Source organism: Nerophis ophidion, linkage group LG01, assembly GCF_033978795.1.
Source record: "Nerophis ophidion isolate RoL-2023_Sa linkage group LG01, RoL_Noph_v1.0, whole genome shotgun sequence".
Classification (NCBI taxonomy): domain Eukaryota; kingdom Metazoa; phylum Chordata; class Actinopteri; order Syngnathiformes; family Syngnathidae; genus Nerophis; species Nerophis ophidion.
This window is the reverse complement of record NC_084611.1, coordinates 92682357-92708865: the sequence shown is the minus strand read 5'-3', so window position 1 is coordinate 92708865 and position 26509 is coordinate 92682357. Positions and strand designations below refer to the sequence as shown.

Sequence of the window (26509 nt, the reverse complement as noted above, 5' to 3'; positions counted from 1 at the left end):
TTGTCTACACAGAAGTCCCTTTGGTGCCCTCACAAACCATCAGAAATCAGGAAATCCTTAACGTTAACAACCGTGTTGCTACCATAATCATCAATTTAAAAAGTACAGGCGAACCTCCATATCACAGTAAACATCTATTTACCAACTTAAAAGAACAACAACAACAAGCTCAAATCTCCACACAGAAGTCCCTTTGGTGCCCTCACAAACCATCAGAAATCAGGACAATCCTTACCTTTTAACAACCGTATTGCTACAATAATCATCATTTTAAAAAGTAGAGTGGAACCTCCATATCAAAGCAAACATCTATTTACTAACTTTAAACAACAACAAGCTCAACTGTCCACACAGAAGTCCTTTTGGTGCCCTCACAAACCATCAGAAATCCCAAAAATTATTGGGAATTCTCGGGAAGCGGGGGAAAATGAGGTTAAACCAAGCGCTGGGCTCTGTTTACTCTGAGGGGAAATCTCCCGAGCAAAGTCCGTGTAGGTAGTCCGCCATGATTATCAAGCCAAACGAATCTAGTGCGCATGCGCCTCACTTCCTGTTGCTTAAAAAAATGCGTTAATAAATGACGGCTTTTCGGTAATCAAAGAATTAGACGTATTGCTAACTGTTGGGCATGTTTACCCCCCCCCCTCACTTATCACACTGTGCACTGTCTCACCTGAACCCCTCCTTCGGTTGACAGGAAGTGGTGGAGGAGTGGGCGTGGCACAGTGGGGAGGCGCTTGGCTGTTCTTCAGCTTCTTGGGTCGTCCCACTCGGCCATTGTTCTTGCCCTTCCTGACGTACAGCAGGGTGGGGGCGGGTTTGGGGGAGGGGGAGAGGGCGGGCGGCTCTGGCTTCTCCTTCTGCTCCCCTTCAGACTCTCCCTCGGAATAAGAGTCGGCAGAGTTTCCTGACATGACTGTAAAAGGTTGATGGGAGAAAACAAAAGGCAGTGTGGCGTTGGTAGAGGTCAGACACGTTCCAGTCACTCAAACCAGTGTTTCTTAACCATAGGGCCGGAACTCAATGTGGAGAGGTCGCGGGACTCCAATGTAATACACCTGTCCACCACTTGGGGCAGTAATGATAATATTAAACAGAAGAAGTCATAGGGAATTTCTTGAAGGGGAACTGCACTTTTTTTATTTTATTTTGCCTATCGTTCACAATCATTATGAAAAAAGAAGGCAATAATTTTTGCTTTCTAACATGTAAAAATGGTCTCCTTGTAGGTAGCTAGCTATGCAGCTGATGTTAGCAATTAATTCCACCTCTAAATCACTTTAAAAAATGCATTCAAAAAACATCAACAATTCTCACTCCATTAGCAGTTACCTGTTAGGTCCAGCTGGCCTGGGATGTTTTTTCCGGTTTATGTGGGTAAGCACTCCATTTAACTAAAATCGACTTTAAATTCCACATTTATAGCGCAAAAGTGACCTTAACCTCATTGTTTCAGCTTCCGTCTGCTCCAGCGTTTTACTCTTCCTTCATGCTCGCTTCTAGAAGGCGTTTTAGTACAGCTTTTATCTAATTTCTCTGCCTTCTTGTTTTTGAATGCACTGCTTTCCAATCTGTTTTATCCAGTGCTTTCATGTTTTTATTTCTATTTTATCTATGTTTTATCTAGTGTTTATATAGTGTTGTTTTCATGTTTTTATTTCTATTTTATCTATTTTTTTAATGTTTTATCTAGTGTTTTTTATGTTTTTATTTCTATTCTAATTTTCTATGATATACATTCTAACATTTTAATTAATTTTTTTACCTTTTTTTAATACTTTGTAGCACTTTGAGATTTCAACAAATTAAAGTGTGTTATAAATGTAATTCATTATTATTTATTAGTATTATGAGAAGCAGTAGTTCAACCTCTGTATTTTCAGCTTCAAAAAGATAAGGTTGTGATCCTAATTTGTCCAAAAATAGTCGTTTTAGTTGTATATTACTAGGTCTGTCAAGATTAGAACACAATCAACATACATTCGTGTTTGTTTTCCCCACGTATGAACAGACATTTGTTGCCAAAATTCGGAAGTGCGCTGCTATGGAAATGTAAAACATTTTGTGGATTAAAATGGACAAAATAGGGTAAATATTGTACATATTACATATTGTTATGAAGGTGCCAGAACATAATCCTCTCTTATGGTAGTAACCATCTCGTGTCTGGCTTCCCTCCCGTGTGTTTGATCTCTCTCCGTGTCTTCTGAGTTCCTGTGTCTTATCTCCCTTGTCTTCCCGCAGTGCTTCACATGTCTTCCATGATCGAGCTGTGCGCCTCGACTTTCCCGTTGGACTTTGGACTGCCTCCCTTGATCCTCGACCCCCACTTTGCTGATCTCTTGACACCGCTCTCAGCCCCACGGACCTCCCGCTTGTCTCACGGGCAGTCCTCTGCCTAGCCCCTAGGTGACTTGTCTGCTTCTTCACTCAACAATTAGGGTAATACTCAACAGCTAATCATTCATACACTTAGTCTCACAACCATAACACCCCTTGGGTTTTGTCACACACCATTCCTTTGTTAATTAATTTAGATTATTGTTTGTCATTATATATATAGTGTATCTATATATAATAAAATACATATAGCTATACCGCCCCCTTGTGGTTCTGTGCCGTCAACTCCCCCAGTAGACATAACAGTACGTTCTGGCCCGGAACGCAGGTCTGCAACAGCTTAAGAAGCCGAAGAATATCATCACAGACATGTGCGCTGAATGCAGATTGCAAGTGTCTGTTACTACATTATATATATATAAAATTGCAGTGTGTATATTGTACATATAACATTATATATATATAAAATTGCAGTGTGTATATTGTACATATTATATATTGTTATGAAGGTGTCTGTTACTACATGATATATATACTTGCAGTGTGTATATAACACGTTGATGGAGGGTTTTGAAGTTGTTTTGGAGGCTACAAAGATGACCACCTTTAGCCAAATCACGCTTTTTACTATCTTTAAAAACCTAAAAAAAACAAAAGACGTGTTCTTGTCCCTCATAACTGTTGTGAACCGAAGGCAAAAGTCCCCTTGTGGGGAATTAAAGCTTTCATTTTATTGACAGTTTGTTAAATAAACATATTTATTACTAAAATATTTATTGTAGTTGTACGTACATTTATTTTTCACTTTTTATGCAGTATAGTTGATTCATATTTTTTATTTTTGTAATCAGTCTGACCTAAGCCATGATATTAATCTTTGTGATTAACCAGCAAGTTAGGTATCATTTTTGAACATGATTCAAATCAAGAGTAAGAGTACTAGTTTAGTGGGTAATATTTGAGTGGTAAAAATGTCTAAAAGGTTAAGAACCCAAAAAAGTGTCGGTCTCACCATCCAGTTCCAAGCAGATGTGGTTCAGGCTCATCCCTCTGAACAAGACTCCGTCTCTCTCGCCGCACAGCACCACTCTGCCCACGCTGCCCATCAGGCCTGGATCCTGGCCAATGTCGGCACAGTTCTGCGTCACGTGGTACTCCCTTTCCAGGAAGTGTTCCAGCCTCTCCACCGCGCTGCCCTCCGGCTGGCCCGGCTCCTCTCCCTCTCCCAGGAGCAACAGTTGGGTCAGGATGGCGACTTGGCGTCGAACCCTCGTCTGGGTGAGGGCTCTGGGATTGCGGGTGCCGCTGGAGCGTGCCAAGCTGCGGAGGAGGTCGGTGCCTCGCAGGGGCGTGGCGGGGGAGTGGTACGGCCTGGCGAAGACGTACTGGTTGGCCGGGTCCACGCCCACGTCCTGCCGCGTCTGCAGCAGGAGCTCCAGGCAGGGCTCGCAGTGCGGCGGGAGGATGAGGGGCTGGATGCGCCCGCGCTTGCCCTGCACGCCCACTCGCGGGAGGTGGGGCAGCACCAGCCGCTCGAAGGGAGACAAAGAGGCCTCCAGCGGGGTCAGCGCCGGAGGCGAGCCGGGCGGGACGGGGACGGGGCACTGCGGGGTGACGCGGGCCCTGTACTCGGTAATGGACAGCTTGGAGACTTCGCACTCGCGCCGCCGGTTGTACAGGATGAGCAGCGCCAGGCTGGAGTGGCAGAGGAGGCGCCAGGCCTCGGCCGACTGCAGCTGGCGAGACAGTGACAGGAAGGCCGAGTGCTGCAGCCGTCGGAGGTACAGAACCAGGGAAGATAACGACGACAGGAGAGGCAGCATCTGGTGACGGCCGGAACTGCAGACAAAGATACAGTATATTAGTTTTGTATATATATGTATATATATATATACACACATACATATACCGTATTTTTTTTTTTCATAGTTTGGCCGGGGGTCCGACATATACTCTTAAGCGACTTATGTGTGAAATTATTAACACATTACCGTAAAATATCAAATAATATTATTTATCTCATTCGCGGAAGAGACAAAGAAAATGTCAGCAATCGTCACACACACGTCAACCAATAAGAAATCTGCGTTCAAAAGACTACGGCTGCTAGACTTTTGACAAGAACAAGAAAGTTTGATCACATTACGCCTGTACTGTATATACCTTTATATACATATATACATTCATATATACCTATACTGTATATACCTTTATATACATATATACATACATATATACCTATACTGTATATACCTTTATATACATACATATATACCTATACTGTATATACCTTTATATACATATATACATACATATATACCTATACTGTATATACCTTTATATACATATATACATACATATATACCTATACTGTATATACCTTTATATACATATATACATACATATATACCTATACTGTATATACCTTTATATACATATATACATACATATATACCTATACTGTATATACCTTTATATACATATATACATACATATATACCTATAGTGTCTCACCTGCACTGGCTTCCTGTGCACTTAAGATGTGACTTTAAGGTTTTACTACTTAGGTATAAAATACTACACGGTCTAGCTCCATCCTATCTTGCCGATTGTATTGCACCATATGTCCCGGTAAGAAATCTGCCTTCAAAGGACTCCGGCTTATTAGTGATTCCCAAAGCCCAAAAAAAGTCTGCGGGCTATACAGCGTTTTCCGTTCGGGCTCCAGTACTCTGGAATGCCCTCCCGGTAACAGTTCGAGATGCTACCTCAGTAGAAGCATTTAAGTCTCACCTTAAAATTCATTTGTATACTCTAGCCTTTAAATAGAGTCCCTTTTTGGACCAGTTGATCTGCCGTTTCTTTTCTTTTTCTCCTATGTCCCACTCTCCCTTGTGGAAGGGGTCCGGTCCGATCCGGTGGCCATGTACTGCTTGCCTGTGTATCGGCTGGGGACATCTCTGCGCTGCTGATCCGCCTCCGCTTGGGATGTTTTCCTGCTGGCTCCGCTGTGAACGGGACTCCCGCTGCTGTGTTGGATCCGCTTTGGACTGGACTCTCGCGACTGTGTTGGATCCACTATGGCTTGAACTTTCACAGTATCATGTTAGACCCGCTCGACATCCATTGCTTTCCTCCTCTCTAAGGTTTTCATAGTCATCATTGTCACCGACGTCCCACTGGGTGTGAGTTTTCCTTGCCCTTATGTGGGCCTACCGAGGATGTCTTAGTGGTTTGTGCAGCCCTTTGAGACACTAGTGATTTAGGGCTATATAAGTAAACATTGATTGATTGATTAGTGATTCCTAAAGCCCAAAAAAAGTCTGCGGGCTATAGAGCATTTTCCGTTCGGGCTCCAGTACTCTGGAATGCCCTCCCGGTAACAGTTCGAGATGCTACCTCAGTAGAAGCATTTAAGTCTCACCTTAAAACTCATCCGTATACTCTAGCCTTTAAATAGACCTCCTTTTTAGACCAGTTGATCTGCCGCTTCTTTTCTTTTTTCTCCTATGTCCCCCCCTCCCTTGTGGAGGGGTTCCGGTCCAATGACCATGGATGAAGTACTGGCTGTCCAGAGTCGAGACCCAGGATGGACCGCTCGTCGGGACCCAGGATGGACCGCTCGCCTGTGTATCGGTTGGGGACATCTCTACGCTGCTGATCCGCCTCCGCTTGAGATGGTTTCCTGAGGACGGGACTCTCGCTGCTGTCTTGGATCCGCTTGAACTGAACTCTCGCGGCTCTGTTGGAGCCACTATGGATTGAACTTTCACAGTATCATGTTAGACCCGCTCCACATCCATTGCTTTCGGTCCCCTAGGGGGGGGGGGGGGGGGGGGGGGGTTGCCCACATCTGAGGTCCTCTCCAAGGTTTCTCATAGTCAGCATTGTCACTGGCGTCCCACTGGATGTGAGTTTTCCTTGCCCTTTTGTGGGTTCTTCCGAGGATGTCGTAGTCGTAATGATTTGTGCAGTCCTTTGAGACATTTGTGATTTGGGGCTATAGAAATAAACATGGATTGATTGATTGATTGATATCGGCAGGAAGGGGGTCATGGCAGAAGTGCATTGTGGGTCATGGAATGCTATATGCTATATGCTACTGCCGTAGCTATTAAAATGGATCATTTCATTGTACTGCAGATTATAAGCTGGACGTATGAAATATGCAGCAGAAAACGACAAGACGAAGCGGCGCATACCTTTGGGGTTGGCAGAGTTGTTTAGAAGCGACATCGAAGAAGAAGATTTCATGGGATTTATGGATTAGGAGTGACAGATTGTTTGGTAAAGGTATAGCATGTTCTATATGTTATAGTTATTACCATAATATGTTAGGTTAACATAGCAGTAGGTTATTTATGCCTCATATAACCTACACTTATTCAGCCTGTTGTTCACTATTCTTTATCTATTTTAAATTGCCTTTCAAATGTCTATTCTTGTTGTTGGGTTTTATCAAATAAATTTCCTCCAAAAATGCGACTTATACTCCAGTGCAACGTATAAATTAGGGATGCACCGACTAATCGGTAACCGAATATATTCGGCCGAATATGGCAAAAAAAAGCCACATTCGGCCTTCGGTGGAATGAGTTAAAAACAAGGCCGAATAGTGGCGTGTGACGCAATTTTTTGACGCGGTGACGCAATCAACCAACGTGCAGTGACGTTGGGATATGTTGTGTACCTGTATAAGTATATGAGGTTACAAGCACACACTTATTGAGATTTAGTGGGGCCTCTGTTTACATTATTAGCCTGTTGTGTAGGCTACCTGTATAAGTGTATGAGGTTACAAGCACACACTTAATTGAGATTTACTTGAGCCTTCTGTTTACATTATTAGCATATCTACTGTGGCTAAGCAGACTTTTGACAAAAGGACAATAATTCATTTGTTGTGGGTTTATCCACTTTAATGCACTTTATTATTTTTTTGGAATGCATGTTTTGTTTGAAGGCCTAATATAAATGAAAAATTGTGCTTTTTTTGAAAAGCAAAGACTACTGGAATATTAAAAAAATGTCAATATTCAATAAAAAATTACTTTATTTGAAAAACATGTCTAAATATTTATTCTAGGCTATTTATGCGGCATAGCTCGGTTGGTAGAGTGGCCGTGCCAGCAACTTGAGGGTTGCAGGTTCGATTCCCGCTTCTGCCATCCTAGTCACTGCTGTTGTGTCCTTGGGCAAGACACTTTACCCACCTGCTCCCAGTGCCACCCACACTGGTTTAAATGTAACTTAGATATTGGGTTTCACTATGTAAAGCGCTTTGAGTCACTAGAGAAAAGCGCTATATAAATATAATTCACTTCACTTATGCAATATTTAAAAAATTGTGAAAAACTGTATTCATTATTCGATATTCGGCCTTCGGCCAAGCGTTTAAATTTTATTCGGATTCAGCTACAAATTTTAATTTCGGTGCATCCCTAGTATAAATGTTTTTTTCCTTCTTTATTATGCATTTTCGGCCGGTGCGACGTATACTCCGGAGCGATTTATAATCCGAAAAATACAGTACTTTTGTCTTTGTTGTAAGATAGTGGTTTAATTTATTATTGTGGTACACGTCGCTTCTACTGGAGGTTGCCCCCCGGTGGAAGTGTCTTGCCTAGAGCTTCCACAATAACCCACTATTATTTCTCACAACTTTAATATGGCGATCACTTCCACACACTCTCACGTTCACGCCTTTCACACTCCATTCATTTTCCACCGCTTGTGCCGTTCGGGGTCGCGGTTTGTGCTGGAGCCTATCTCAGATGCATTCGGGCGGAAGGCAGTGTACACCCTGGACAAGTCGCCACCTTATCACAGGGCCAACACAGATAGACAGACAACATTCACACACTAGGGACCATTTAGTGTTGCCAATCAACCTATCCCCAGGTGCATGTCTTTGGAGGTGGGAGGGGCCTATCACCAGGTACATGTCTTTGGAGGTGGGAGGGGCCTATCCCCAGGTACATGTCTTTGGAGGTGGGAGGGGCCTATCCCTGGGTGCATGTCTTTGGAGGTGAGAGGGGCCTATCCCCAGGTGCATGTCTTTGGAGGTGGGAGGGGCCTATTCCCAGCTGCATGTCTTTGGAGGTGGGAGGGGCCTATCCCCAGGTGCATGTCTATGGAGGTGGGAGGAGCCTATTCCCAGGTGCATGTCTTTGGAGGTGGGAGGGGGCCTATCCCCAGGTGCATGTCTTTGGAGGTGGGAGGGGCCTATCCCCAGGTGCATGTCTTTGGAGGTGGGAGGGGCCTATTCCCAGATGCATGTCTTTGGAGGTGGGAGGGGCCTATCCCCAGGTGCATGTCCTTGGAGGTGGGAGGGGCCTATCCCCAGGTGCATGTCTATGGAGGTGGGAGGAGCCTATTCCCAGGTGCATGTCTTTGGAGGTGGGAGGGGGCCTATCCCCAGGTGCATGTCTTTGGAGGTGGGAGGGGCCTATCCCCAGGTGCATGTCTTTGGAGGTGGGAGGGGCCTATTCCCAGATGCATGTCTTTGGAGGTGGGAGGGGCCTATCCCCAGGTGCATGTCCTTGGAGGTGGGAGGGGCCAATCCCCAGGTGCATGTCTTTGGAGGTGGGAGGGGCCTATCCCCAGGTGAATGTCGTTGGAGGTGGGAGGAGCCTATCCCCAGGTGAATGTCTTTGGAGGTGGGAGGAAGCCGGAGTACCCGGCGAGAACCCACGCAGTCACGGGGGAGAACATGCAAACTCCACACAGCAAGAACCAGAGCGCAGGATCGAACCTAAGACCTTAGTATTGTGAGGCAGACGCACTAGCCCCCCTACCACCGTGCATATTCAAGTCCCCCAGGGGTATTTATTGTTGGCACGTGCGGAATAGAGGACCTCCCATTGGCTCCATTGTAAGTGGAGTTTTATTTACGTTTAAGAGTTAGAAAGCATTAAAAAAAAAAAAATCATGTCTTTCATAACGATAGGCAACATTTTTTTAAAAAGTGCATTGGGACAAATGATGAGAAAGAATACAATTCTAAGATAATTGACTCACCTGAGAGAGTCTTTGTCCTTCTCCTCCGTGCCACTCTCATCATCCACCTCCTCCTCCTCCTCCTCCTCCTCTTTCCCTTTACTTCTGAAAGACTGGGCACACTCCTCATCCTCCTCTTTGCTCCTCTTCACCTCCACCACCTCCACCACCTCTTCATCCTCCTCCCCCTCCTGCCGTTCTCTCTTCAGCCTTTTGGCTCCTCCCTTCTTGCTCGGGGTCGCGGCCACTGGGGGCGGGCTCCTCTTCAGGACCGACACGGGCACGGCGCTCTGCCCTGGCGGTGGCGTGAGTGAGGGGGAGGCGCAGCTTGATTGTTTGGCTGTGGCGGCAGGAGGCGGGGACAAGGAGAGGTCCTGAACGCCACTCCGCTCCATGGGGTCCGCTTCTGACGCAGCCGGGTGTTGTTGAGTGTGCGCGGGGGCGGGACTCGCGTTGTGCATCTGCGTGTAGCGCTCGACAAGGGCGGAGCACACGTCCGGCTGGTGCGAGTGGTGTTTGTCCAAATGGCGGCCCAAGGAGCGGAAGTGCCGTCCGCAGTAGTCGCAGCTTTGGCGCATGGCGTCTATGGACACGCCTCCTTTTTGGCCGTTTGTGCTCACGCTGCCTGAGTCGAGTAGAGCAGGAGCTTTGAACACAGGTTTGGTGGAGGCGGAGCTCGGGGGAGAAGATGGAGGCTGGGATGAAGGGAGAGGATGGCTGGAGGAGGCGGGCGGTGTCCGGTTGGGGGTCTTTTTCTTCGAAGGGGTGCCGCGCCGCCTCCTACGGCGTCGTGGCGTGCGCCCGCGGGGGCTGGCGTTGTCCTCGTCCGCGGCGTCCGACTCGCTGGCGTCGGAGTGGGAGATGGGAGAGGAGGAGGGCGAGAGGGACCAAGACGGGGTGACAAAGTCTTGATGTGCTCGTGGCTTCTGTCGCTGATGTCGCTGGGGGGTCAGCGACACTGGCTCCTCCTCCTGAGGACAAAGACACATTTTCAACTCCTGGAAAAGTTAATGCAACTTTAACTTACAAACCAGGGACCAAAATAAAGTAGGATTGTCCCCATACCAATATTTTAGTACCAGTACCCAAATATATTTTGATACTTTCTGATACTTTTTTAAATAAAAGGGATCACAACCTTTTTTTATTATTGTCTGTATTGGAACAAAAAGTCCATGAAACATATGTTCATTATTGTCTTGAGTCCTTAAATCAAATGTTGAACATACTAGACAACTTGTCTTTTAGTAGTAAGTAAACAAAGACTTCTAATTAGTCTGCTGACGTATGCAGTAACATATTGTGTCACTATTATTTTGTCTGCAATATGGGGGACAAACTGTAAAAATAGATTATTAATCCACTTGTTCATTTACTGTTAATGACTGCTTATTTTCTGTTAAAATGTATTACCGTATTTCCTTGAATTGCCGCCGGGTATATAGTATGCGCCTGCCTAGAATTACTGCCGGATCAAACTCGTTTGGCAAAATAATTAGCGCATGCTTAGCATTACCGCCGACTCAGGATTAACGCCGGGTCAAACTCGTTTCGCAAAATATTATTTTTATTAGCGCATGTCTAGAATTTCCGCCGAGTCAAACTCGCTTCGCCAAATAATTAGCATATGTCTAGAATTTCCGCAGGGTCAAACTCGTCACGTCACGAGTGACACTTCACCTGTCATCATTTTCAAAATGGAGGAGGCTGATTTCAATCATTTGAAATCGCATAAAGGGAAGAAGATTAAGAGCTATTCAGTAGGATTTAAGGTCCAAGCTATTGAATATGCTAAAAAGAACAGTAAGCAGCTATGTTTTATTAATATACCGTAGCTGCGTGTGTCAAATATGAGTCATTAAATGACTCCCGCCTCCTGGTGGTAGAGGGCGCTAGTGATCCTTCTTGCGACTACTCGGCTGCAGAAGAAGTGACAACGAGCAGCAAAGTGAGCAGCGATCCTTTATTTTTTCCTCTCGCTTGCACTTTTAACATGGAGGATTACATATCTAAAATAAAACAGTTTTCTAAACTGGACTTTCAATGGAAGCAGGAGGTAATAAAGGAAGATCTCCATGGAGACAGAGAGACTTATAAAACGGAAGAAAGATAAGGAAGACTTCTATAAACAAGTTATCGATGCTTTTGATCAGAAGGAGCTGCACATGGACTTCATTTATAAGTAAAGGTAAGACCATAATAAAGTTTTTTTAATTAAATGTGCTCTTCATACATCACACTCAAATTTAAAAGCGCAGGCCTAAATTTACCGCATGCCTTTGGTAAACGCAGGAGTAAGAAGAGGTTTTATATTAACCAGCGACCAAGCGGAAATTCAAGGAAATACAGTATTCCTAATCTTATGAATGAAATGCACAAACTGCATTGAAACAAATAAAACTGTCTTCCCAGAAGGGTTTACTCAATTAACTCTCTAAATTCCAGCGTCAGGTCTGGGTTTTGACAGTACACTTCAAATTGTTGAAAAACTGTCTTAAAGGGGAACATTATCACAATTTCAGAAGGGTTAAAACCAATACAAATCAGTTCCCAGTGGCTTATTTTATTTTTCGAAGTTTTTTGAAAATTTTGCCCGTCCCGGAGTATCCCGAAAAAAGGCTTTAAAGTGCCTGATTTTCGCTATCTGTGAAGCCACCGTCCATCTTCCTGTGACGTCATCTAGTGATGCCAATACAAGCAAAATGGCGGATAGCACAGCAAGATATAGTGACATTAGCTCGGACTCAGACTCGGATTTCAGCGGCTTAAGCGATTCAACAGATTACGCATGTATTGAAACGGATGGTTGGAGTATGGAGGCATATAGCGAAAACGAAATTGAAGAAGAAACTGAAGCTAATGAGCGAATAGCTATTGACGCTATTCAGCCATGTCTGCCTTAGCATCGCCGGTAAAATGTGCAGACCAACGATCTGGACTTTCGCATCTTGTGACACTGGAGCAACTTAAATCCGTCGATTGGTAAGTGTTTGTTTGGCATTAAATGTGGGTGGAGGGAAACGCTGGATGGAAATATAGCTACAAATGTACATACAGATAGCCTAAATGGCATGTTAGCATCGATTAGCTGGCAGTCATGCCGCTACCAAATATGTCTGATTAGCACATAAGTCAATAACATCAACAAAACTCACCTTTGTGATTTCGTTGACTTTATCGTTGGAAATAAATCTGCAGGATATCCATACATCTCTGTGCCATGTCTAACTTAGCATCGCCGGTAAAATGTGCTGACCAAACGATCTGGACTTTCGCATCTTGTGACACTGGAGCAACTTAAATCCGTCGATTGGTAAGTGTTTGTTTGGCATTAAATGTAGGTGGAGGGAAACGCTGGATGGAATATAGCTACAAATGTACCTACAGCTTGCCTAAATAGCATGTTAGCATCGATTAGCATGCCGTGCTAATCGATGCACACTACGTAAACCAACTTGAATCCGTCCCTGATCGTATTGTTACACCCTCCGACAACACACCGACGAGGCATGATGTCTCAGAGGTACGGAAAACAGTCGAAAAAACGGAAAATAACAGAGCTAACTTGACTTGTGTGTGTAATGTGTTTGAGAAAATGGTGGATTGACTAACAAAACGTTGTGACGTCATCGCTCCGAGAGCAAATAATAGAAAGGCGTTTAATTCGCCAAAATTCACCCATTTAGAGTTCAGAAATCGGTAAGGTATATATTGACGCTAACATAGGTCTGCTGATGATGTTCCCCTTTAATAGATTTAAATTCAAGCCAGAAAGTGAAAAGGAGCACAGTATCACAAGACGGAGGGCGATGTATACCTTTCTTGAGTTGTTACTCTCTGAGTTACATTCCTGTTGTGCTGCAGACATGGAGCCACGGAAACCCTGAGGTACATAAAGTAGCCGCATTAGCACAAATGTACAGTAATACTTGTTCGTATTTGTCATTGCAATCATCCTCAGCTGTCAGGACCCCTTACACTCGACCCAATAGTGCATCTTTTATTAGTCTTGTACATAAAAGTTAACACCAACAGTGGACTTTTTAAGACTTTATCTCGACAATAAAGATGTTTTGTCTTTCAAAACCTTATGTGAGCCTACATAACCTATCAGACTCTCAATTTACTATTACAACCCGTGGCAAACATGAGGACTTCACCAGACTCGAAGGATGTTGAATTTTGTAACAGACACGACACGACTATCGTCATTTCTCATGGCAATATTGTGGCTTGAAGAATGGGAATCCAGAAAATAAATTGTGGTATTTAGTTCATTTTTAGATCAAGCAGTGAAAAAAAAAAATGGAATCACTCAATTTTGAGGAAAAATTGATGGACTCGAGGAAACAAACAACTACATCTTTGTTGCACCACCTCTGACTTTTCTACCAGCTTGCAGTCTGAGGCATGGACTTTAACAAGTCACATCTGTGGCCCTTTCCCAAGGTTTCTTCTTTTACCCCATTTCCGGCTTTTGGAGTTTTTCCTTGCTTGGATGTGGGTTCAGATAATTCAATCACTTTTGATGATTGATTGAACGTTTTGACCGTTTTTGTGGGGCTTTAACTGCAGACTAGGATTGTCCAGACACCAATATTTTGGTACCGGTACCAAAATGTATTTCGATACTTTTTAACACTTTTCTAAATAAAATGAAACACAAAAAATTTAATTATTGTCTTTATTTGAACAAAAAATCTTAGGGTACAATTATTGTCATTTAGTCCTTAAATAAAATGTTGAACATACTAGACAACTTGCATTTTAGTAGTAAGTAAACAAACAAAGACTCCTAATTAGTCTGCAGTAACATATTGTGTCATTTATACACCTATTATTTTGTGCACTTTATGAGGGACAAACTGTAAGTATTGATTATTAATCTACTTGTTCATTTAATGTTAATATCTGCTTATTTTCAGTATTAACAGTTTTTATCTACACTTCTGTTCAAATGTAATAATCACTTATTCTTCTCTTCTTTGATACCTGACATTAGTTTTGGATGATACCACACATTTAGGTATCGATCCAATACCAAGTAGTTGCAAGATCATACAATAAAATATAATACCTAATACACCAGTAATATGGTTAAAAAATACTGATGTAAAGGGTAGGTGTCGTGCTGTTTTCTGTTTTAACATGTTCTATCTACACTTTTGTTCAAATGTAATAATCACTTATTCTTCTCTTCTTTGATACTCGACATTAGTTTTGGATGATACCACACATTTAGGTATCGATCCAATACCAAGTAGTTGCAAGATCATACAATAAAGTATAATACCTAATACACCAGTAATAATATGGTTAAAAAATACTGATGTAAAGGGTAGGTGTCGTGCTGTTTTAACATGTTCTATCTACACTTCTGTTCAAATGTAATAATCACTTATTCTTCTCTTCTTTGATACTTGACATTAGTTTTGGATGATACCACACATTTAGGTATCGATCCGATACCAAGTAGTTACAGGATCATACATTGGTCATATTCAAAGTCCTCATGTGTCCAGGGACATATTTACTGACTTTATAAACATATGATTTTTTTTTTAATGAAAAAAGATTTTAATGCTAAAAATATATTTCATTATATATAATATATATATATATAAAATCATAGTAGTATCGACTAAATTTGCTCCTGTTCTTGGTATGATTACAGTGGATGTCAGGTGTAGATCCACCCACGACGTTTGTTTACATTGTGACGGCGGTGAGCTATTGTATCCTCCTACGGTGTGTAGTGAAGCATGTTTAGCTATTCCTTGTCCTGCAGTGATAATGGTACTTGTAAGAAACGTACTTTACTTGTCACCATGGAAGCCAGGATTAGTTATTTAGAAGTAGCTAAAAACACTGAGGATGTATGTTAGCCGCTAACTAGCTAGCCATGTCTTGAAGTGATATAACTTCACCTTTATCTTTACTTTTTACGCCAAAATGCGTCCATTCTCTCTTTTCTGTCTACACACTGTGTCTGCAGTGTGTGCGCTGCCGAACATGCTCCTCTGCTCGTTAAACCAGCAATGACATGACGTGACGACGCGCCGTCATGCCCCTTAACAAAAGGGAGGGTAACTGGTACTTTTTAGAGGCGGTATAGTACCGAGTATGATTCATTAGTATCGTGGTACTATACTAGTACTTGTATACCATACAACCCTACTGGAGACTAAAATATTGATTTATTTTGATGCAGGTGTTTGTTTGGAAATGAAAGTTTACAGGGTTATTCTGGAATTGACTGATTTTTTTCACTCTGCTTCATCTAAAAATGAAACTTTTACTAGCTACCACAATTTATATTCCCGATTTCTTTTGAGTGTTCCTTAATGCCAGAGAGCTGCCATTTGAAATGACTAAAGTTGAGTTTTTTCTGTTATTTTTTTTTCCCCCCAACAAAATCAAACAACTGAATAAACATCTTCCAAGTCTGCTTGATACCACCGTTTGTACACGGAAATGCTATCGTACGAAAATTGATTCGATCTTAATGGATCCGTTTAAGGAGCAGATGTCACCTCCTAACCATGGTTACAGTTGCTTAAGCACTATAGGTAGGTGCTGCAGCTCCGCCGTCGCCATAGTAACCCCATGCCCCAGCTTCGTGTGTGTGTGTGTGTGTGTGTGTGTGTGTCAACTTGTAAAAGTGTGCATGCACTCGGGGTGTGAGAAGGAGAGCAGCAGCGTGTGAGAAGGTGCATCTATGCTTTCCTGCTGGAGGAGATCACACACACACACACACACACACCAGACCAGCTCTTTATGCTGGCAAATGTACCGCCTGATCCAACAGTGCAGGGTGACGAAAAAACTGAACCCGTAAAAATGTTGATCGAATCCTAGAAAGGGTCGAGGAAATGTTTGCTAACCCTAAACTTCAGGTGCATGTCTTGGAGGTGCCCGGAGGGAACCCACGCAGTCACGGGGAGAACATGCAAAACTCCACACAGAAAGATCCCGAGCCCGGGATTGAACTCAGGACCTTGGTAGTGTGAGACCCCAATTCAGTAGTGGACACAATTTTGGAAATAAGAGCTAAAAGGTGCTGTCCACGCATGTGGCCACTAAGACTTTAGAGGTTTTAAGGTGTGTGTATAAGGTAAGATAATATTATGCAAAATCAACTTTTCTTACTTTCTGGTACCTGCTGATCTGTATTTGGGATCTGCATTAGTCCTGAGAATTTGTGCGCATCCACCTTTGTAGTCTGTGGTGACTCCGTACTAGATAATAATCTTTTTTTTTTTTTTATCTTCTTGTTATGTGACATTCATCCTCACCTGTTGCCATTTGTAATATAAAGTAGTGTAAAGTTCTTACTTATATCTGTCAGTAAACTCACCATTAAAGCGCTAAAACATACCGGTGTAGTGAGTTTACATTATTCACCCAAGGAATTATAGTTATTAGTATTTGGGATCTGCATAAGTCCTGAAAATTTGCATGCGCCCTCCTTTGTAGTCCGTGGCCACACCGTAGTCGATAATCTTCTTTTTGTCTATCTTCTTGTCATGTGACATTCATCCTCAGCTGTTGCCATTTTTAATATAAAGTAGTGTAAAGTTCTTACTTATATCTGTCAGTAAACTCGCCGAGATAATCTTCTTCTTTTTGTCTATCTTCTTGTTATGTGACATTCATCCTCCACTGTTGCCATTTCTAATATAAAGTAGTGTAAAGTTCTTACTTATATCTGTCAGTAAACTCGCCGAGATAATCTTCTTTTTGTCTATCTTCTTGTTATGTGACATTCATCCTCACCTGTTGCCATTTCTAATATTAAGTAGTGTAAAGTTCTTACTTATATCTGTCAGTAAACTCACCATGAAAGCGCTAAAACATACCGGTGTAGTGAGTTTACATTATTCACCCAAGGAATTATAGTTATTAGTATTTGGGATCTGCATAAGTCCTGAAAATTTGCATGCGCCCTCCTTTGTAGTCCGTGGCCACACCGTAGTCGATAATCTTCTTTTTGTCTATCTTCTTGTCATGTGACATTCATCCTCAGCTGTTGCCATTTTTAATATAAAGTAGTGTAAAGTTCTTACTTATATCTGTCAGTAAACTCACCGAGATAATCTTCTTCTTTTTGTCTATCTTCTTGTTATGTGACATTCATCCTCCACTGTTGCCATTTCTAATATAAAGTAGTGTAAAGTTCTTACTTATATCTGTCAGTAAACTCACCATGAAAGCGCTAAAATATACCGGTGTAGTGAGTTTATATTATTCACCCGAGGAACTATAGTTATTAGTATTTGGGATCTGCATAAGTCCTGAAAATTTGCATGTGTCCTCCTTTGTAGTCCGTGGCCACACCGTAGTCGATAATCTTCTTTTTGTCCATCTTCTTGTTATGTGACATTCATCCTCAGCTGTTGCCATTTTTAATATAAAGTAGTGTAAAGTTCTTACTTATATCTGTCAGTAAACTCGCCGAGATAATCTTCTTCTTTTTGTCTATCTTCTTGTTATGTGACATTCATCCTTCACTGTTGCCATTTCTAATATAAAGTAGTGTAAAGTTCTTACTTATATCTGTCAGTAAACTCGCCGAGATAATCTTCTTTTTGTCTATCTTCTTGTTATGTGACATTCATCCTTCACTGTTGCCATTTCTAATATAAAGTAGTGTAAAGTTCTTACTTATATCTGTCAGTAAACTCACCATGAAAGCGCTAAAATATACCGGTGTAGTGAGTTTATATTATTCACCCGAGGAACTATAGTTATTAGTATTTGGGATCTGCATAAGTCCTGAAAATTTGCATGCGTCCTCCTTTGTAGTCTGTGGCCACACCGTAGTCGATAATCTTCTTTTTGTCCATCTTCTTGTTATGTGACATTCATCCTCAGCTGTTGCCATTTTTAATATAAAGTAGTGTAAAGTTCTTACTTATATCTGTCAGTAAACTCGCCGTGAAAGCACTAAAACATACCGGTGTGGTGGGTTTATATTATTCACCCAAGGAACTTTAGTTAGAGTTTTTCACGGGACACATTTCGGGCGTTGTTAAAGCAACTAGTGAGCCATGGATGAGGAAATACTGCTCCGTTATTGATTGAAGTAAAGTCTGAATGTCATTAAAACAGTTCGCTCCATCTTTTGACACTTCTTCCACTCCCATCCTTGCACGCTACACCGCTACAACAAAGATGACGCTGTCAAAGTGGAGGGACGTAAATAAGAGCGACTACAAAACGGTGCATCCTGAAGTGACTGTCAGAAAGCGACTTGAAGATTATCTATGCAACATTTTGAGCAAAGAACCACCATTAATGCGCCTTATAATCTGGTGCGGCTCGTGGATGAAAACAGACCTGACTGGACCCGCTCATCAGCAGGGTCCGTAAAATTTCACTAGAAATGTATTATTTCACCCACCTCTAGTATGGTGAGCTCATTTTGGATTGAAGTGCGATTATTTTAGATTGAGAAGAAGTGGTACTGACCAGGTTCTCGCCCCACTCGGTCAGGCTGTAGTCCACAGTGATCTCCTCCCCCTTGGTGATGTCTCGGATGGCGATGACCACCAGCCGCACCTGGCTGCCGCAGTGAACCTCTCTGATGCGACAGTTGGGGGAAGGTGGGAAGGAGCTGCTGGCCGGGGCGGTAGCCGAAGCTACCGGGGCCGCCGGTGCGGTAAACGCCGGGGTCACGGAAGGGGCCCCTTGGGCCGAGGTGGCCGGGTTGGTGGCCGGGGCGGGGACCGGTGTCGGGGTTCGAGCCGAGGAGGTTGCCGGGGTGGAAGCTGAGCTGGAGCTGCTGGCTTTGGACGTGCTGGGGAATTTGTCCTGGCCCTTCTCAGGTGTGGTGCTTTGGAACAAAAGGGGGCGTCAACATCAGGAGTTCAGGATTGCTCACAACTGATCAAGGTGAATACCATTAAAAGGTTTATAGCAAGTATATATAAAATGTTTAACTGAAGAAAAAAAATGTTTTACTCACAAATAATTTTTTTAATCAAAAACTTTTTTTTGTAACCTAGGTTTTTGTTTTTAAATAAAGTAAAATGTTAGTTACTTGCAAATAATTTTTTTTACTTGCGGAAAATTGTTTTTATACTTGCGAATGTTCTTTTTTAATTGAATTTTTTTAAAATATATTTTTAAATTAGAAATAAATGCTTTTATACTTGTGGGGAAAAAATGTAATTGAAAAAAAAATGTTTTTACTTGCGTAATTTTTTTTTTGTGAATAAAAAACTTTTTTTTTTATTTGCGAATAATTTTTTTAATTGAAAATGTACTTTTTGAATTAAAAATATTTTTTTTATTAAAGGAAAATGCTTTTAACTTGTGAATAATATCTTTAATTGAAGAAAATAGTTTTTATACTTGCGAATGTTTTTCTTTTTGTAAAAATGATTGTAATACTTGCAAAAAAATGTATTATTTGGTAAAAAATATTTTATACTCGCAAAAAATTGTTACAAAAAAATTCATAAAAACATTTTTTCTTACTAGGGAATCATTGTTTTTATTGAAAATTATTTTTTCAATTACAAATTATTTTTTTGATTAAAGAAAAATGTTTTCACTTGCAAATCATTTTTCAAATTGAAGAAAATTGTTATTAAACTTGCGAATGTTTTTTCTTCATGAAAATATTGTTGTTATATTTGCAAAACAAACATTTTTAATTTTAAAAAATTGCTTTTATACTTGTGGGAAAAATGTAATTGAACAAAATTGTTTTTTACTTGCAAATATTTTTTTTTATTAAATAAAAAAAAAATTCAAATTTTTTTTTAATTGAAAATGTATTTTTTTAATGACCTTTTTTTTGATTAAAGAAAAATGTTTTTAACTTGCGAATCATTTTTCTAATTGAAGAATTATACTTGCAAATGTTTTTTACTGAAAAAATAATTGTAATACTGGCCGAAAAATGTTTTAATTGGAAAAAATTGCTTTTATACCTGCAAAAAATTTTTTCTTAAAATGTTTTTTACTTGCAAATATTTTTTTCTAATTCAATAACAACTTTTTTTTACTGGCGAATCATTGTTTTTATTGAAAATTTATTTTTTCAATTACAAATTATTTTTTTGATTAAAGAAAAAAAATTTTCACTTGCAAATCATTTTTCTAATTGAAAAAAAAAATGTTTACTTGCGAATAACTTTTATTTTCACTTGCGAATCATTTTTTTAACTGTTGAAAAAAATGTTTTTCCTTACGAATTATTTTTTTAATTGAAAAAAAAAAAGTAGTTTTTTTTACCGCGGAATAGTTTTTTAAGTAAAGAAAAATGTTATTTACTTGCAAATATTTTTTTTACTTGCAGAAAATTATTTTTATACTTGCAATTTTTTTTTTAATATAAGAAATGTGGGGGGTGGGGGGTTTCACTTGCTAATATTTTTTTTACCTGCAGAAAATGTGTACTTGAAAATTGTTTTTTTTGCAAATCATTTGTTGTTCTGTGTTTGTGGAGTTTTAGCAGCAATTTCCCTCCATACATACATTGGGAACCCGCTGCTTTGTGTCTGTAGCTTTAATGCTAACGAGCAATGCATTGCGCAACAATACACTCCATATGTAACTTGTGAAGTTATTGCAACTTGGCTCACCAGTTGCCGGGAGAGGGTTGGGTGGCGCTGAGAGGCCCGTCCGGTGTGGCACGCTTACCCTCTGCTGCTTCCTTGCGATCACCTGAGAAGAAGAGCAGCGGTCCTTGCAAAATGATTACAAGTATGCACACGCACACACATGTATGTGCGCACGCACACACGGGTCATGCCCCTCCTTTTCTTCTAGATCACATGCACAGCTGCACATATGAACACAAACACACACACACACACGCACACACATGCACGCACGCACACACATAGAAGTAGGTCACACTCAATTGCACAAGCTCCGCCTCCATAACAGTTCCACTGACAGATGCACACACACACACACACACACACACACACGGGTTGATGACAAGAGGAATATGGCATGTGAAGTATAACACACACCTCTGCAGAATGTGAGCTCAGGGTTGTTCTCCTCCTCAGCTGCCGTCACAAAGACTTTGACCGGTGTTCCTTTCCGTTTCCTTCCACAGCCGCGTCTAGAGACAACACACGCACACACGCACACGCAATTATTATTTAATCAATGGGCTTACTGGCCAAACTTCACATCAATCAGGTCAGATATTGATCAATAAGATGATGACACCCCCCCCCTCATAGATCGATACAATCCGTCTTTGGGCCTCTCCAACTTCGGTCACCACGAGAGCGACTCGTCTTTTAATTAATACGACTGGCAACATTAAAATGGGGCTTTATTTACAAAGCAGATCTCCACTTAAACAGCAGGGCCCTTTTCTGTGTAGTATTTTGTGGTCATTTATCGATAAATATCGGCCTTGTATTTATTGAACAGTTATTACACACCCTGTTTCCATATGAGTTGGGAAATTGTGTTAGATGTAAATATAAACGGAATACAATGATTTGCAAATCCTTTTCAAGCCATATTCAGTTGAATATGCTACAAAGACAACATATTTGATGTTCAAACTCATAAACTTTTTTTTTTTGCAACTAATAATTAACTTAGAATTTCATGGCTGCCACACGTGCCAAAGTAGTTGGGAAAAGGCATGTTCACCACTGTGTTACATCACCTTTTCTTTTAACAACACTCAATAAACGTTTGGGAACTGAGGAAACTAATTGTTGAAGCTTTGCAAGTGGAATTATTTCCCATTCTTGTTTTGCGTCGATCAGTCTGGATGGTTCGCTTCCCCATTGGTCCGGATGAAACGATGTCGAATATTTCCAAAAACAATTTGAAATGTGGACTCGTCAGACCACAAAACACTTTTACACTTTGCATCAGTCCATCTTAGATGATCTCGGGCCCAGAGAAGCTGGCGGCGTTTCTGGATGTTGTTGATAAATGGCTTTCACTTTTCATAGTAGAGCTTTAACTTGCACTTACAAATATAGCGACCAACTGTATTTATTGACAGTGGTTTTCTGAAGTGTTCCTGAGCCCATGTGGTGATATCCTTTAGAGATTGATGTCATTTTTTGATACAGCGCTGTCTGAAGGATCGAAGGTCACGGTCATTCAATGTTGGTTTCCGGCCATGCCGCTTACGTGGAGTGATTTCTGCAGATTCTCTGAACCTTTTGATGATATTATGGAGCGTGGATGTTGAAATCCCTAAATTTCTTGCAATGTCACTTTGAGAAAGGTTGTTCTTAAACTGTTTGACTATTTGCTCACGCAGTTGTGGACAAAGGGGTGTACCTCGCCCCATCCTTTCTTGTGAAAGACTGAGCATTTTTTGGAAGGCTGTTTTTTTACCCAATCATGGCTCCCACCTGTTCCCAATTAGCCTGCACACCTGTTCCAAATAAGTATTTGATGAGCATTCCTCAACTTATCAGTATTTATCGCCACCTTTCAAGTAACGCTAACCAAATGCCAAAATACAGACACAACAAAATAAATGTGTGACAGCTTCTTCATCGAGATGAGAAATGATAGTTCGAACCAACAAACTTTAGAATCTTGGACTGGAGACTTCCAGCTCAGAAGTCTTAAAAGTTATACTACGAGGCTTTTAGATTGAACCCTTGTTGCACTTGTACATGGTATTCACTTGGATTTCACTCCAAACTAGCTCCTACCTATTTCGCTCCCTTAAAAAGTCTAGCAGTGGTATGAGAATTGCTGAACAAGCAATCAAAGCAAGATTCTGAACTGGTTCTGGAGCCTACATTTCCATGTTGTTTTGCTGTTAAGTGTGTCAATGATGTCAAATATTACTTGTGTGACATCGAAGGCTCTTTAACATAGGCTAAAAGAAGATCGGGCTTTGGCTTTAGAAGCATCCATTAATGTCGGTCAGTGTGTGCATGTGTGTTGTAAACATACGGGAAAAAAACAAACAAGAAAACGTAATGTGTGGATTGTGAAAATGCAAAAGGCTTACAATGATATAATAAAACATTAAAAAAATGATCTGAGTACAGCTAATGTGTCATGCAAAGCCTCGGCCTTTGTATTGATCCATTCCAATCCACTCCCATTTGGACTCCATATATGCAAGTGTGTGTTCTTATGCAGGAAATGACCACACCGCTTGACTATAATGTGACAGAAAACCTGTGAAATACAATTAAAAAAAAGTCAGTCTATTCCTCACCTTTTGCTTATTAACACACAATCCAAAGTAGATCGATATACAGAACAAACTGATAACATAAAAATAAAGCACACACATTTGATCTATTAAGCGATTACATTTTTAAATGAAAGCTGCAAGCAGCGATGGACGGGACCGAGTATATAAGGAAGTGTCTGAGGAGAAGTCCGGGCTTCCCAGACATAAGTTAGAACAACACACTACTTTGTAGATAATGTTTGAAAAAAGGTGACCAGTTTTTACAAAACTTTTCTTTTGAAGGGGGAATTGCAAACTTCCTGTGGATTTTTGCTGGGTGTTGTCAATATATGAAATGTAGGTCTAAGTGAGACCTACATAGAGGTTTTTTTTTCATGTCTCTACGACATTCCTACTGGAAGTTACAGGCAGTTTTGTCTGTGTTGTCTTCCTTGGAGCAGTTTTGTCTGTTTTATTCCAAGGGGGCGCTAGAGTGCAATATTGAGTTTTGGGGTTAGGTTTTTTGATTAGATCGCAATTTTCGCCAGTCCTCATGTGTGTGTCCAGTTTAGTGAGTTTTGAAGCATGTTAAGGGGGTCAAATTACAGCTCAAAGAGGCAAAGGTGAGTGTTTTTACAAAACTTTTGTTTTGAAGGGGGTATTGCAAACTTCCTGTTGATATTTGCTGAAGGATGTCAATGTATGAAATCTAGGTCTAAGTGAGACCTACATAGAGGTTTTCTGTTTCATGTCGCTACGACATTCCTACTGTAAGTTACAGGCATTTTTGTCTTTGTTTTCTTCCCAGGGGGCGCTAGAGCGCAATTTTTAGTTTTGGCATTAGGTTTTTTGCTTAAATCGCAATGTTCGCCTGTTCCGATGTGTGGGTTAAATTTGGTGAGTTTTGAAGCATGTTAAGGGGGTCAAATTACAGCTCAAAGCTGCGGAATAATAATAGAGAAAGAATAAAACACTAGAAATTCAATAGGGTCCTCTGTCCAAAAAGGACATTCGGTCCCTGAAAGTACAATTACCGTATTTTCATAGGGCACACCGGATTATATGGCGCACTGCCGATGAGCAGGTCTAGACAGGTCTATTTTCATACAAAAGGTGCACTGGATTATAAGGTGCATTAAAGAGGTCATACTAAAATTGTTTTCTAAGAGTAAAATACTTACTTGTGGTCTACATAACATGTAATGGTGGTTCTTTGCTCAAAATGTTGCACAGGTGATGTTTTACACATCATCTTCAAGTTGCTTCAGGATGCGCCGTTTTGTGGGCAATCTTGTTTACGTGCCTCCACTTTGACAGCGTCATCTTTGTTGTAGCGGTGTAGCGTGCAAGGACGAGAGTGGAAGAAGTGTCAAAAGATGGCGGTAACTGTTTTAATGACATTCAGACTTCACTTCGATCAATAACGGAGCAGCATCTCCTCATCTGTGGCTCACGAGTGCAACAACAACGCCCGAAATGCGTCCCGTGAAAAACTCTCTAATAACTAAAGTTATTTGGGTGGATAATGTAAACTCACTAACACGGTATGACTGCGTTAGCCGTAATGGGCCGAGAATCTATCAAACGGTGCGGCTTCAAAGTCCTACTAAAACATTTTCACAGATTTTCCTTCGCCGTGTGTAACGTTATATATTTTCAATGCAAACATGCATCTTTTATGTGTGACTGCCATCATATCGCAGTCTACACGCATCTCTAAAGTGTGACTGCCATTATATTGCAGTCTAAACATATCTCTTATGTGTGACAGCCATCATCTTATGTGTGACTGCCATCATATTGCAGTCCAAACGTGTCTCTTATGTGTGACTGCCATTATATTGCAGTCTACACGCATCTCTAAAGTGTGACTGCCATTATATTGCAGTCTAAACATATCTCTTATGCGTGACAGCCATCATCTTATGTGTGACTGCCATCATATTGCAGTCCAAACGTGTCTCTTATGTGTGACTGCCATTATATTGCAGTCTACACATATCTCTTATGCGTGACTGCCATCATCTTATGTGTGACTGCCATCATATTGCAGTCCAAACGTGTCTCTTATGTGTGACCGCCATCATATCGCAGTCTACACGCATCTCTAATGTGTGACTGCCATTATATTGCAGTCTACACATATCTCTTATGCGTGACTGCCATCATCTTATGTGTGACTGCCATCATATTGCAGTCCAAACGTGTCTCTTATGTGTGACTGCCATCATATTGCAGTCTCCACGTATCTCTTAAGTGTGACTGCCATCTTATTGCAGTTTATGGCAAAAACCGTAAATGGTAAAATTGCTAAATTTCTTGAAATAGCTCATTAAGAAATGTTGTTTTTAAACTTTTCGACAATTTGCTTACAGAGTGGTGACCCTCACCCCATCCTTGTTTGTGAATTACTTAGCATTTCATGGAAGCTGCTTTTATACCCAATCATGGCACCCACCTGTTCCCAATTAGCCTGCACACCTGTGGGATGTTCCAAATAAGTGTTTGATGAGCATTCCTCAACTTTATCAGTATTTATTGCCACCTTTCCCAACTTCTTTGTCACTTGTTGCTGGCATCAAATTCTAAAGCTAATGAAAAATGTTTATGAGTTTGAACATCAAATATGTTGTCTTTGTAGCATATTCAACTGAATATGGCTTGAAAAGGCTTTGCAAATCATTGTATTCTGTTTATATTTACATCTAACACCATTTCCCAACTCATATGATAACGGGGTTTGTAGTAACTAGGCCGTTCAAAAAAAGTATCGCTGCAGACTGATCCAAGAGCCAGAAGGTGATATTACACAACATTACAAGTTATTTTGGTCTTTATTGCTGCAATAATCATGAATATTAGATTCAAATGGCTCTTCAGGGTGTGGCCTGCCCGTGCGTCACAGTGCAGCTGGGATAGGCTCCTGCCACCCAAATAGGAAAAAATGGATGGATGAACCGGAGCCTTGTTTTTTTTTTTTTTTTGAAGTACCACTTCTGGCACCATTGAAGATTTTCAAAAGTAGCGACT

At 41.1% G+C, this 26509-nt stretch overlaps 1 protein-coding gene across 8 annotated transcripts in view; it reads right to left on the bottom strand.

Moving 5' to 3' along the window:
- si:dkey-117m1.4 (serine/arginine repetitive matrix protein 1) overlaps positions 1-26509 on the bottom strand; it is a 38211-nt gene that overhangs the window by 7960 nt on the left and 3742 nt on the right. For all 8 annotated transcript variants that reach the window (XM_061916503.1, XM_061916538.1, XM_061916563.1 and 5 more), the window contains exons 2-8: positions 21330-21424; positions 20934-21015; positions 18811-19174; positions 13157-13222; positions 9361-10310; positions 3353-4179; positions 674-916 (exon numbers count right to left, since the gene is read on the bottom strand). In XM_061916503.1, the coding sequence (XP_061772487.1) occupies positions 674-916; positions 3353-4179; positions 9361-10310; positions 13157-13222; positions 18811-19174; positions 20934-21015; positions 21330-21424 (2627 nt within the window). The remainder of the gene's footprint in view (positions 1-673; positions 917-3352; positions 4180-9360; positions 10311-13156; positions 13223-18810; positions 19175-20933; positions 21016-21329; positions 21425-26509) is intronic.